The 14,538-nt window shown below is 40.4% G+C and overlaps 2 protein-coding genes across 2 annotated transcripts; both read left to right on the top strand.

Annotated features, from left to right (window-relative positions):
* Nucleotides 1-25: 25 nt before the first annotated feature.
* Nucleotides 26-10,870, top strand: ctsf (cathepsin F). The gene is made up of 14 exons (XM_069171791.1): nt 26-274; nt 1,016-1,126; nt 1,666-1,747; nt 2,794-2,855; nt 3,051-3,123; nt 6,656-6,769; nt 6,964-7,112; nt 7,223-7,319; nt 7,969-8,049; nt 8,243-8,362; nt 8,672-8,736; nt 9,539-9,629; nt 9,772-9,830; nt 10,221-10,870. The coding sequence occupies exons 1-14, from the start codon at nt 26-28 to the stop codon at nt 10,293-10,295; spliced, it is 1,428 nt and encodes a 475-aa protein (XP_069027892.1). The 3' UTR covers nt 10,296-10,870.
* Nucleotides 10,871-11,195: 325 nt separating this feature from the next.
* On the top strand, nt 11,196-14,051 carry LOC138211712 (probable RNA-binding protein EIF1AD). The gene is made up of 5 exons (XM_069171797.1): nt 11,196-11,336; nt 11,679-11,809; nt 11,929-12,037; nt 12,834-12,942; nt 13,060-14,051. Exons 2-5 carry the CDS (start codon nt 11,723-11,725, stop codon nt 13,277-13,279), a joined length of 525 nt encoding a protein of 174 aa, XP_069027898.1. The 5' UTR covers nt 11,196-11,336; nt 11,679-11,722; the 3' UTR covers nt 13,280-14,051.
* Nucleotides 14,052-14,538: the final 487 nt, after the last annotated feature.

Raw genomic sequence — 14,538 nt, 5'->3', positions numbered from 1 at the left:
TTGTGACAACACACGGGGGGGAAACATGGTGGCTGGATTTCGCTGTTGTCCGCTAATCCCGTGGCTGGCTCTGGCCGCCGTGCTGGGCTCGGTGCTGGGGCTGGGTGAGGACCTCGGCCGGCCTCTCTTCGGGCCTCCCGGCTCTGCTATCCGCCTGCGTGAGTCCGACCCGGGCTTGAAGAAGGCGCTGTTGTTCGCCGAAGAGCGCTACAACCGGGGCTCCAACGCCATGCACCTCCGCAAAGTCAGCCGCTTCATCTCCGGCACCAAACAGGTGACATTAGTCAAGACGGCATCTTTCACCTTTTGTTCATTTATTTAGCGTGTTGTCGTCTTACGTTGTCATAGTTTACTTGCGTGGCTGGAAGCCTTTATTTATGTAATGATTTATTTCATTGCCATAAGAGTTGTGTGCTCGTTTCTTTGTAAACAACAGTGCGACTGTGGCCCATTTACAGCTACGTCAAGTTAACGAGAGTAAGTTCAACTTAAGCCGGAAATAAAGCGACTTACCTTCAAAATAAAAGCATACATTTAGCAAGTAATCGTGTTAATCAAAGAAAAACGGAACGAGCACAGTATTGTTTTTACTTCTCACAAACCTATAATTGAGTTCGTGGTTTAGTTAATTTTCAGAGTTTATGAAAAGTCTTTAAAATAAGGCGACAGGCAGCATATGCCTCTCAATATGTTCATCTTTTCATGCCGACCGGAAGTCATGTCAATGAGTGTAACCTGACTCAACACTGAATAAAGTCATTTATCAGCGCATCTATCTGTGCAGTCTGGCCTTTCACCACTGGAGTCTCAATGCAGCAAAAGGAGCATCTATATTTCACAACAATAAAACATAGTTCACGAAAAGCTTAGTCTGGTTAAATGTCATTCAAATACACAAATATAATATTGGTATATTTTCAGTCATGTCTGAATAAATGCTTTATCATGAGTGGAATTTTTTTGTTTGAAAACTAAAAGTAATCATTATATATGTGTGTGTTTATCTGTTTTCCAGCTGGTTAAGGGAATCCGTTACACTTTAACCGTGGAGCTGAGTAACACTCAATGCAAGAAATCCGCCATGCTGAGGTCATGTGACTTCTATCCCGAGTCACACCAACTCAAGGTAGCATGTGTGTGTGTATGTAGGAGAGCGATAGAGATTAAATAGGTTGATGTCGTGGTTTTAAAAAAGCAGATTTTACTGAGAAATGGGAATGCTTGTGTGCGCATCTAACCGTGTATTGATTTATCATTGCAGCAAAGTATTTTTGTTTGTTCAGTGGAAATGATGCCAGACATCTAATCTTGTGACTTAACTTTGACTTGGAGTGACCCCAACCACGCTCATGTCTCATACCTCGTGCCCACATGCATGAATACACAACACTGACACATTAGTTTTTCTGTTTCGTTGTTCCAGTTTCCTTCCCAACTGAAAAAACATATGTAAGTCATGGAAAGACACATATGCTTTAAATGGGGCTGTTTATAAGTGACATAAATAACTTGCTCTGTTTAATGTTGTTAGCTCGGTCTGCACAGCGGTAAACACGTGATTCTGCTTATGTTATGAACGTACATTAGACATGACAGTGATAGCTATTATCTCTGTCCTCATATATATATATATATATATATTTATTTTATTTTTTTGTATTTCAGACTGAGGTTTGTGTGTTCGAAGTGTGGGACGTTCCCTGGCAGGGAACCTCAACTCTGCTCAAACAGAAGTGCCAGCCTAAAGGTCCGTTGTGTGTCAGCAGATCATTCAACATTTAAGATTCTCGACTTTCTGTTACAACTGTCCTGTGGTCAAAATATAGCTGATGCCATTCACTGTGAGCCTTGTCTGTTCTCTGCTCTGATATCTTACTTCAACAGGTGGAGGTTAACGTGTTGATCTGCTGGTTTGAGTGTATTTATAGAAAATAACCTTCAAAGTACTGATTTACTTCTACTGATCTTGACAAACAGCCCAGACAATTATGCTTGGGCCCGTTTGATAAATTTAACTTTCATATTATGTAACACCAACGTTTACTCATCTGGTTCATAATTTGTGATAATCAAAGAGCTAAATGATGTAAAATAATGATGGCTCCTGTTAGAAAAATTACTCAGAGGCTTAGTTCAAGATCAAACACATCGGACATTTATTCTTGCAAGAAGGAGCAACTACATGCACCCTCAAAGAGAGGTGTGCAGCAGTGCTCTCCCCATCACTCCTCCGTAGGGCAGCTTTTATACAGTTGACAAACAGTTGACAGTCACTCCCATTCCCTTTGTATCTGCTTTCGTATGGTAATACTGAGTTGGTTGTAGGTCACAAGATAAGGACACAGGGGAGTCGTCAATTAGATGCGGAAAGTAAAACAAAAGGAATCACTTGCAAATAAGACAGAAAACAAAAGAAACTCTTCGGAGCCTGCTTGACAAGAGACTTTCTGGAGCCACAATGCAAACAAGAGGAAGAGACAAATCTTTTTTTTCCCATCAGCTCCACGTCTAGATTTGAACTTTTTTCTTTTCCTGAAAATAGAAAAAAGTCTAAACAATACACCTTATATGAGGCTCCTCTCTGTTGTAGCTCCACTTTATGATTTGGATTTACAAGATTTGTTTTTTTTCTCTCAAATCAAGGAAAAACAAATCTTATCAAAATTATTTCTACAGCCTTCATCATTTAAAAACCAGGAAGTCAGTGCATTTTCAAACACTTGAACCATGCATGTATTTCGGTATTACACACATTGATGCTCACCATGTTTTCCTGAATGTTTCTCTTACCAGCTGAATCTGAAATTGAAGAGACCAATAAGGTTGAGGATTCAACCAGCAGCCAGCCTCTGGAGGTAAAAGTAATGTTGTATTCAGATCAAGACCAGGACTGACAACAAAATGCTGAAGTCAAGTCCTGTCTTGTTATCTGCCTCTTATGTGCTCCAGCAGTCCACCTGTTGTGTAAATGTCTAATCAAATTGAACTTTGAGGTTGAGGTAGTTTGTGTTGTTGATTTTGTGTGTTTTGTCTGCTCTTTTGTTTGTTAGGAGTCTGCGGAGCTGCTGGGCCTTTTTAAAGACTTCATGGTTAGATACAATAAAATCTACAGCAGCCAGGAGGGTGAGTGATTGACACATATTGTACATACTGAACAGTGAGTCGCATTCCTGTTGACACGCACACTGAGCACCGTACTCACAGCCTTGTGTCTTGACTGTATGAATACTGAAACATACTGTGAAGTTCCCCCACTGATTCAGAACCTTTACAATCGGTGTACATGTGTCTCGGTTTTAAGTAGAGCCTGACCGATACCGATACACACGTTAGAATTTAAAAAAAATCCTATATCGATATGTTGGCTGATATTTTTATTTATATACTGTAAATACAGTATATAAACTTACAATTTTTCAATGACATTTTAAATACATTGTATTGCCTTTGAATTTGAGAAGAGGAGCTGCAAAAGGCCTGCACTTATATAGTGCTTTATCACCTTAGTGGTCTCAAAGCACTTTCAACTGTTTCCCATTCAAACATTTGCACACACAAATTCACACCGATTGCAGCAGAACTAACATGCAAGGTGTTCACCTGCCATCGGGAGAAACTTGAGGTTCAGTGTCTTGCCTACGTCAGCATGTGGACAGGAGGACCCTGGTTTAAAACCGCCAACTTTATGATTATTGGGCAATCCACTTCCATCTGAGCCACATCCACATCTCAGGCGCTGACCGCCTCTGTTAATGTCATGGCCAGTTCAGTGGATCCTGAATCGAGTCTGTCATGGTTACGGTGGTGGAGTCACGACTCTTGTTCTTTTCAGATTATTGGCCTCATCTTGGACTATTGACACAATGCTTATCCTCTTTTTATGAATCCAGCTGCTTCCATCTATAAACCTTAGAGGCACATGTGCACACTCACACACACACACACACACACACACACACACAAGGGGCCACACAGATACACATCTCGCTGTGACTGTTACACATAAAATTACAGTTATGCCGTTTTCTCTTTGTAAATCATCTTAATCCTAATGACTTTGAGCTCAAAGTAAAGTGATATGCTGAGTCGGCCTTTTCCACAGAACACCTACCAAACTATCAGTAGCAGACACACAGAGACAGATCATGATATTTGATGCTCTGAAGATGGAAGTTTATATAAAATTACAGTTTTGTTACAACATAGTAGCTCTAGCGATGGCATCCTTCTTGCAGACCTCGTCCTTCATTGCATCGACAAGTTGTGCAGCGTCTGTGTTGAAGGTCCTGACTAGCTTCTTCCTCAGCGGTTGTTGAGGTTTGTTCTCGGAGTTGGATTTTCAGGTCCTCCAGCTTCTTGCAGAAGGACTTCACCCACTCAGAGGCGGCTTGTTGCATGACTTGATTTTTCTGCTCCATTGTTTGCTGGAAGGTGTCCTGTTCAGCCTTCAGCCACTGGATCAGCTCCCGGCACTCTGATAAAGTTTCAGAACAAGACTTGATTTCCGTCTCCGGTTGCTTTGTTTTTTCTGCCTTCAGCTCAGTTTCACACCTCGGCTGGATCTCCTGGCATGAAGATTTTAATGTCTCAATCTCATTCCTTGTTGCCTTTTCCTTATTCACCAGCAGCTCTGTCCGTCTCTTCTCCATAGCCAACTCATTTTTGGTCTCTGCCAGTTGCTGGCTGAGTTTGATCCTCAGTGCCTCCTCATGAGAACATTTCACTCTCATTTGGCGCAACATTTCACGCTGCCGAGATGTCATGGTCTTCAGTCCGTGGAGCTCGATGGACAAATATTCCACCTGGTTCCAGAGAGATGTATTTTCCTTCACCTCTGACTCCAGGGTGACGGAGAGCTCCATGAGCATTTGTCCTTGACGTAAACTGTGTTTTTTCGTTCTTTGCAGTTGAGCCTTCAGCTCCTCCATCTGTTTCAGAAGGGTCTCCTTTTCTGTTCCACCAAAAATGATGGAAATCTGCTGCTTTGCCCAGTTGTAGGTGCCCAGGAATGATTGATACAGTCTCAAAGTCATCTTGTTTTTCTGCCTGAAGATGCACTCAGTTTTGTGTCACCAGCTTTGAAATGAAATGATTCTGACCAGTTTACAGGAGGTATTTATAGACCTGCCAGAATGGAGTTATTGTTGTTATGGTTTGAAATCTGCAGGTTTGTTGATTTGTATGTTGATATTCAATTTATGGACATTCTCACTGGTCTCTACGGAGACTTCAGTCACTGCCCACTTTTTGAGGAAATAAATGCCAAAGCACTTAACCATTACCTTATTTCTAATTTTTAAATCTCAGTTTCTACAAAAAATGAATAAAGAAGACAAAATGTTTAAATAAGAAAGCTTTTTAGTTGTTGAAAGTTGTTTTAACATTGAGTAAGGCTAATTGTTTCTATCTATCTTCTATTTGAGTTATTGTGAACACATGAAAGTCAGGGTTTTGAAAGAATGACATTCAGATCGATCCTTATTAGAGAAAGGTGCTGTACATCCAATTAAACAAATTAAAACACCACCCATGAAACTTTTTACATTTAAAAATAGTGAGTACATTTTAAACCAGGGACATTTTAGAAACACTAAAAACAGCTGAGTCAAAATCATAAGTAACACGAAAATGTGAAGTTATTTGTTAAAGCAAATGTACCAAATTTACATAATATTCTGAACTGAAATTTATTTTTGTCAATTTACTTAAATAATTATGCTACATGTACTTTTAAACTGTATTTACTTTATACTTAAGTCATTTATTATAAGGTTAATATCATAAAAAAAAAATCATATAACCATCAATAAGATAAATAAACTGTACACACAACAATTTAACTTTGGTTACATTCGTCAAATTTGGTTAGTATCAAAGTGTTAAGCCTGTGTGCATCAGAACAGTGGCTGACCCATTTTACTTTCACACCCTTTGTATCTTCATCAGCTGCTCTGCCAGCTCATCTTGTAGACTGACATCTGCATCAGCAGCATCCTGCAGACATTGTAAAGATAACTGGTTAGAGCTTCTCATGCAGACAATCCTCCGTAACCGTAATGCACCGGAACCTCTTACGTCTGGCATTAAAACATATCTCAGCCAAACATGCATAGTTTGAACTGTAATGGCAGATTAAAGGTAATATTAATCGAGATATTTAAAGAAACGTGTAACAGCAGCAGCAATTTGATTTCAACTACTACTCATGAAAGTTTTACCATTCTGATTACTGTATTACTTTCGATGTCAGTTACAGGTCAGATCCTCAATTTGACCAAAATATATAGTTACTGTGTTTTGCATTTATTAAAAATCAGACAATCAACTGGATGCTAAAGGTCATAAACAGTACACTGGAGTGATGCTGCCTTTCTAGCTTGACTAATTAGATCATTTGTTGATTGATTGATCATTTCAAAAATCTTTTCAAGACAGGAAGTCACAGGAAGTGAAAGGTGTTTCATGTTGGTTTACATTCAGCTTCACGTGTCCTGTAGAAACAAACCACTGGTCACCTAATTGTGAGTGTCACTTATAATGTAAAAAAAAAATGAATATACAGGGAAGTAAAACAGTCTCTTTTTTTTAATGGTGGAGTGCCAAATAACTTTAAATTTGTATATTTGATGGATATATTTGACCTTTGACCTTGCAGAGACCGACCAACGTTTACGCATCTTCCACGAAAACCTGAAGACTGCTGAGAAGCTCCAGTCTTTGGATCAAGGCTCAGCCGAGTACGGAGTCACCAAATTCAGCGACTTAACTGGTACGTGACTGTGTGTGTGTGTGTGTGTGTGTGTGTGTGTGTGTGTGTGTGTGTGTGTGTGTGTGTGTGTGTGTGTGTCTGCTTGTGTTTCCACAGTTTCCGATGAGGAAATACATCTTCTGCTTTTCATATGTTGCTTCAGGTTTGCTTAAAAAATAGAAAGGTTTGACTGCTCTCCTTCTGTTTTTCTCCAGAGGAGGAGTTTCGCTCTACTCACCTGAACCCGCTGCTAAGTCAGTGGACTCTCCATCGACCAATGAAACCAGCTTCTCCTGCCCGAGGCCCCGCCCCTGACAGCTGGGATTGGCGGGATCACGGAGCTGTCAGTCCTGTTAAAAACCAGGTGCCGACAAACACAGTTAATTATTGGGCGTGACTGGCTAAATAACATGTTAATAAGGATCAAATGCTACCTCTGCCTACTTCACGCTGATGAGGGTGTGTGTCTCTCAGGGTATGTGCGGATCTTGCTGGGCCTTTTCTGTCACAGGCAACATTGAAGGCCAGTGGTTCCTGAAAAATGGAACATTGCTGTCACTGTCTGAACAAGGTAACGCACACATCTGCACAGAGTCAAACAAACACAGATATAATTGCTGTGTTCCAAATGACGTACTTCCCTTAGTACACTTACAAATAGTTAGGACACTTACTTGTGTTGTGCAGGAATGATTAGTGTTGTTTCAAATCGCACGGTGCCATTCCGCATTGACCTGAAATAACCTCAGCATTTGAACGCATCACCCGCCAACACATCTGTCACTTTGTTCTTATTTTACCCAGAAATTAACATGTTACTGTGTCCTCTGTTTAACACACTCAATAAAGTCATTGGTGGCTTCTGTCCAACAGCGGCAATGAAAAAGAAACACTTTGTGTGGTGTTCAGGAACAGCGACAGCTTCCTCAAACGCCTTCATTAAGAAAATGATTTAGGTCTATGTAGACAAGATGGCGACCGTTTAGAGTGGAAAGTGTCCCAACGTTTCACACTTCTTTTTGGGACCGTTTTGAGTGCATCATCCTGGTACTTATAGTGCACTGGATGTTTCTGTATTTGACAGTGTGAACGCACTGATGCACTCAAAATAGTGAGTGTTAGCGTAAGCACGGCATTTGGAAACAGCAAATTACTTTCTGATGTTTTCACTTCCAGACCAAAGTCATTATTTGATTGGTTTATTGATTTGTGGTTCACAGAGCTGGTTGACTGTGATGGGCTGGACCAGGCGTGCAGAGGCGGGCTGCCCTCAAATGCTTATGAGGCTATTGAGAAGCTGGGTAAGAAAGAGATGTGTCTGCAACCATTTTCAAACATTTTGTTTCTATTTTAAATTTTTCAACCCCTTCTGACATCAACAGAGAGGAGTACGCAGGCTTGATACATTTAAGATTTACGTCTGGAGTTTTGCATATAAAGGATGCTTATAGAAAGCTTTTAATCTCTGATATTTGTCCCTCGTTCGTGGTGAAGGTGGTCTGGAGACCGAAACTGACTACTCCTACACCGGGCAGAAGCACAGGTGTGACTTCACCACCATGAAGGTGGCTGCCTACATCAACAGCTCTGTAGAGCTGTCCAAAGATGAGAAGGGTGAGCGGGCTGAGTGACTGAGAGGGGAAAAAGAACTCAGATATATATGTTAATAAAGTTAGACTGAAATGCACAGCAAAAATATTTTTATTTTACATTGGAAAGGTACTAATTGGAGTTACTAAACATACAACAATGGCCTAACTGCAAGCATGTCATTTTTAATGTCAAAGACAAATAATTAGTGGAGATTAATGGCTGATTTTGCAGGTGTGCTAATTGAAACTAAAACCTCGAGTAATGTGTTTGGCAGTCTGAAACAAAAAGGACTGTTGAATGGACTAACTGTGACTTTTATTTTCCCCTCAGAAATTGCGGCGTGGCTGGCTGAGAACGGACCGATCTCTGTCGCTCTGAATGCCTTTGCGATGCAGGTCAGCAGTTCTGCAGTGATGGAAGAACTATTTAGATCCTTTACTTCAGTAGAAGTACCAATACAGTGATGTAAAAACACTCCATTACAAGTAAAAGTCCTGCTTAAAAAATCCTATTGAAGTAAAATGTTAGAAAAATTACTCAAGAGGCTTGGTTCAAAATCAAACACATCGGACATTTTATTCTTGCAAGAAGGAGCAACTACATGCACCCTCAAAGAGAGGTGTGCAGCAGTGCTCCCCCCAGCAGTTCTCTAGCAGGGCTCTACAGCAGGGCTCTTTTCCCCAGCAGGTCCTCTCCTCCGCAGTCCTTGTCAACTGTGGAGTAGAAAGTCCAATATTTCCCTCTGAAATGTGGTGGAGTGGAAGTCGCATGAAATAGAAAAACTGCAGTACAAGTACCTTTATATTTTATTTTTAAGTAACATACTTGAGTAAATGTATTTAGTTACTCTCCACCACTCCAGTTTATATTGCTGCAATACTTTAGTAAATCTTCAATACATTCTTAAAGTTTACTTTTACTCAACAGTTATTTTTTTCTCAAATTGTAATCATGTCTTGTGTCTTGTTTTTACTGGTAGCAGTATTAGTATTAGTATTGTTGTTATCATTGTTATTGTTATTGTGGCTCAACAACAACAACAGCAATCAGTGAAGTTTGACATACAGAAGCATCACCTCATTGTAAACTAGACAGGAAGAGATAATGTCAAGACGCATCTGATTTGAACCAGAATGTAATTATCATCATCATTCAATCATATTTCATTGATTTCAATTGTCACTTGAATCCCTGTAGTTCTACAAGAAGGGTGTGTCTCACCCCCTGAAGATCTTCTGCAACCCCTGGATGATCGACCACGCTGTGCTGATGGTGGGATACGGACAGCGTAAGTATTTTTTAGCCTCACTTTACTTACCTGGTTCCTACTACTGAAAAAGAAGACTGACACATTTGTATGCCCCGATTAACATCTTAAAAGTGGCAGGATACAGTTTAAGTGGACTGAATGCACGTTTCCTTGTTTTCAGGAAAAGGTATCCCATTCTGGGCCATCAAAAATAGCTGGGGGGAGGATTATGGGGAACAGGTAAGAGAAAAACATCTACTAACATTTATTCTTCTGAAAATATATCAAGTAAAACCCACATCCTGACTTTTAAATAAAAGATCTCACCAATAGTTGGCAGCACTGCAATATACCACATAAGTGTTGTGAAGAATTAAAATTATAATGCTTTGGGACTATTCAAGAGATGTTGTTTCAGCTCAGTAGTAATGAGACTAAAGCCTTTAAGTGTGGCTTTATTTGTTTGCACAGTGTTGTATAAAACTCACTACTCTTTTGTCTCCTGTTGCATTAAGTTGGAAGGTTCGATGGAAAGATGAAAGTGAAGAAAAACATTGACTGACCTGTTGTAGCTCTCCATATACAGTTGTCAGGGTGTGTCTTTTTACAAAGTGTTTCTCTCTTCCACAGGGTTACTACTACCTGTACAGGGGGTCCAATACATGTGGGATCAACAAGATGTGCTCCTCTGCTGAAGTCAACTAAACCACTGACATCACAGATTCACACACACACACACACACACACACACACACACACACACACACACACACACACACACACATATGAAGATCACAGGGAGACACCCATGAAGTCCTCCTGATGTTTCTTTTCCGTTAAACCAGACTAGTGTTTTACCTTCATACCTCACACCTCATCAATTTACCAGATCATACCAGCTCTAATGAAGCTAGCTACCTTTGATGTGATACTAAATTTTATAGTCATTTAAAACTCGATTTTTATGCGTGCATTTCCTTTGGTTTGTCCTGCAAGTCGTAGCGATTGCTGTGTTTTTAGGCAGTATTGGTTTGAACTCATCTTTACTCACAAAACGTCTGTGCTATAAGTCTGACTAAGTAACTTCTGTCATGACGGGTTTCTTGGATGTTTTGTTACCAGTGTTTGTGCTCATGCTCTGAACTTTAAAGAGGTTATTTGAAAGAGGAGATTTTGACTTGTGGTTGTTCACATTACTGCAAAATTGCAGTGTAATTGTAATAACTGCTGTAAGACAGTGAGAAATGAATGATGGTTGAATAAAAAAAGTGTGAAATCCTTCTGTTTGTTCATTTTTATTATTGTTATTTTTTTTATATGCGCTGGAGTAATACAAATTCACCATCAGCTCCACTGACATTAAACATTATTGTGTATATAATGACTACACATTTATCACAACAAACTTCCAAAATTGTAGTAAGTAAGGGGGAGAAACTTTTACATGTTTATAAAGTAATATAATATAATAGGCTACGTGAACATAATCAAACGTTCGTGATCTTGAATGTCGCACAAATTGAGCGAAAATCCAATTTCCCACAATGCAATGCAGGTATATAAGACGCTTTGACCCCGGAAGTGAAATCGTTTCTTTCTGTCGCTGGAGAATCAACACTAACACGCGTCGCTCTGCTCTAGTAATCAGATAAACGTGTCTTTTTTCCTACACGGACTTCTAGCTGCCGTTCAAGAACATATTCGGCTCCAAAAGGACACGCAGTTACTTCTTTTCTTCCTTTCAAGGTAATAATTTAACCTGCTGACGTGGTTGAGTTCGTCGATACGTTTTATTATTGTTTTTTTTAATTTGAGAAGCAACGTACTTGTTAACGTTTCGAGGTAACTAAGACAAGAGGACATGTGAAGTATTTTCACTTTTCCTGCCATCAATGATATCAGTACAACATGAAGTAATTTGTTACCTGATAACGAACTCGTGAGTTTAACGAAGATTCACGTTGAGCTGACGTCATTTTTTGATTCTTACTGTGATTTATTTCCTCAATGCATCGTCAGCTGATCACATCAGGCCTTCGTGCACGTGTTACTCTTTACTGACACTGATCACACTGTTTTCCTCTTCAGTTGGCTTAGGAACCTGCCCAGGAACCAAGGAACCATAGTTCATCATGTCTCAGGCCACCAAACGCAAATACGTCATCCAGGAGGTCCTTGGAGACTTTGTCACGCCCACAGGAAACCAGCAGATTGTCAAGGTAAACTTTGTGGGCACTTACTGTCTTTAAGGGTCTTGACATTTACAACAACAACATCTCGGTAAATATCAGGACATTTTTCTAACTTGTTCTTCTTTTACACCTGTGCGCTTCTCCAGGTCACTCGTAGCCGTGGTAACAACCTCCATGAAGCCATCACGGCTCAGGGTGAGACCTTCCTGGTCAGCATGCCCACCAAGTTCCGCAAGAACATCTGGATCAAGAGAGGTAACTATATCTGATGATATGAGATACTGACATTAACATTGGAATCATATTCCGGTGACACCGAGACTGAAAGGTGGCCGATAAACTTCCACTCTCGTGCCGTGTGTTGATTTCAAAGTTCACTGTTGGTTTTTAATACCACACTTCTGTAAATGGGACTGTGTGTCACTGACTAGTCAAGACTCACGGGATGGAGACTGGGTATAAATCTGCCAGTCAGGACTGTTTTCCCCCAATATCAGAAGGATAAATGTGTGCAGCCAGACCTTTCTCAGGTTTTGCACATATAGGTTGAATTACATTTCAAATTAAAAGCCTGCTTTTTAAATCAACAGCTTTCATACATACGAGGGTTTAACTTGTCGACATACGCCACTACTAAATATGATCGTCATTTGTTTTAGTTTCAAATGTAACTTTGAGTGGTACGTCAGAGCGTTTTGACTGGTTCATAGCACAGGAAAAATGGAGGTTATTTTTCTTCCACTACCATAAACCTCTGTGGGGTTTTACTAACATGCTGCTGCAGGCTTCCAGGTGCATCTCTTCTATAAACACTATATCACTGCTGTTATTCCACTGGCAGACAAGCGAGTAAACCACAGCTTTAAAAAAAACAACAACATGCTGTTTTGAGATCTTGATTTTTGGAGAGTAGATATTGATGCGAAATGAGTGTAGGAGAACAGTACAAGTCAATAATGTCATCGCACTCTGATCGGTACTGGCTGAATTAATATCTCTGTCTGCATAACTATGATCTTGTATATTTAAAGTGTATCTTTGTATTCCCAAGGTGACTACGTGATCGTGGATCCTATTGCGGAAGGAGAGAAGGTGAAAGCAGAGATCAGCTTCATTCTCTACAAAGATCAGATCCAGAACCTGCAAAAACAACAGCTCTGGTAGGTGGAGGCACACAAACACACTCATGGAGATACACGCCGTGTACGATTATTAATCACAGCGCAGTCGAGTGTCACTGACGGGATTGTGTTTGTTTTTTCCTTGACTGTCTCCAGGCCGGAGGGGTTTATGGTGGTGCAGCCAGCACAGGTACAGACGAACAAACGGCACGAGAAAGACGAGAAAGACGAGGAATTTAGCGACTCTGAGGACGACGACAGCGACCTCTTTGTAAACACCAACCGCCGTCACCACCAGTACAGCGAGAGTGAGGAGGAGGATGACGGTGAGGAAGAGGATGAGGACGAAGAGAAAAGGACAGAAAATGGTTCATAGTCGCAGCAGAGAGGGCGCGGACAATCGAGAGCTGTAAAAGTCATGTGAAAGTGTGCTCTGCTCTGCTGTTGCCGTCACTGACGGAGGATCATTTGAAACGACGTTCCTCGTGCAGCAGCTCCCCCGGCAGTTCTCGTCTGGTGGAGGCGTTCAATGACTCCTTCAGTGACTCCTTCAATGGGCTCGTTCAATGGACTCGTTCAATGACTCGATAAAAGGACTTGTTCAATGGCTTGTTCAAAGGACTCGTTAAAAGGACTCGTTCAATGGACTCGTTCAATGGACTCACATAATTCCTCTTTGAAAAGTGATTCCCCAAAAAATCTGTAACATTAAAATGTACATAAGATATATTTCTGCTGTCTGTTTAGTTCCCTGTAGACAATATCTTCCAAACACTTGTTTTTACACAAACTTCAAATGAAGCCATCACACATTATATATCCAGTCAGGGAATGTTAATATCCACTAAACCTCTTCCATAGTACAAACTACATCTGCCACAAACAATTCACTACTGTACTACTGTAACACAGAATACACTCTGTTTGGTTTCTGGTTGATCAAGTTTGTCAGGAGTTGTTGGTTTGGTGACTGTCTTGTACGTATTTTGAAGGATTTTCTTTTAACAAGCTGGACCAACACTCAAAATCCCTCTTAATAATTTTCAAATGAATGCTGTCAATAGCTTTGACAAATGATCTATTTTCAACACACCTGTTTTGACCTTTCTTCTTTAAATAAAAATAATTCCTGAGCTGTGTGCTCATCACTCCGTGTTCATTTCTTCCATTCCATGTGTCTGACTCAGAATTTGTCCTGAATCTTTTTTTTTTTTATTTCACATTTAACTGTCTCTTGAGGAAACAGTTGTGCAGTTGTTATACAAGCATGGACAGGTAACCAAAAACAATTTCCTACATGCACTACATAAATCCACAAAAGATTAGCTCACAATATTTCATCACCATCAGAAATGCTACTATTTCCAGTTCAGCCAGTTCAAGAAGAACTTTCCCTCGAACACATTTCTCTCTGGGTGTCACGGCGGGGAAACTCGATACGTAGTAAGGATGGCTCACGAATTTCAAATATTCGAATTGTTGTTTTAATCTTTAAAATCGACTTGTACACATGCCTTTCTTCTTCTTTATCGCCTGTTTTTACTGGCACCTGGCTGTAATGCGACATTCCCGTCAGAAGGTGGCGACAATGTGCCTCAAAGCTGCTCCGAAATATTCAAAGGAAATCGAACAGTG

Source organism: Embiotoca jacksoni, unplaced genomic scaffold, assembly GCF_022577435.1.
Source record: "Embiotoca jacksoni isolate LCO1_2020_lvr unplaced genomic scaffold, fEmbJac1.0.p SCAF_5, whole genome shotgun sequence".
NCBI classification, from domain to species: domain Eukaryota; kingdom Metazoa; phylum Chordata; class Actinopteri; family Embiotocidae; genus Embiotoca; species Embiotoca jacksoni.
Note: the sequence above shows the minus strand (reverse complement) of the source record. Positions and strands in the feature narration are given on the sequence as shown.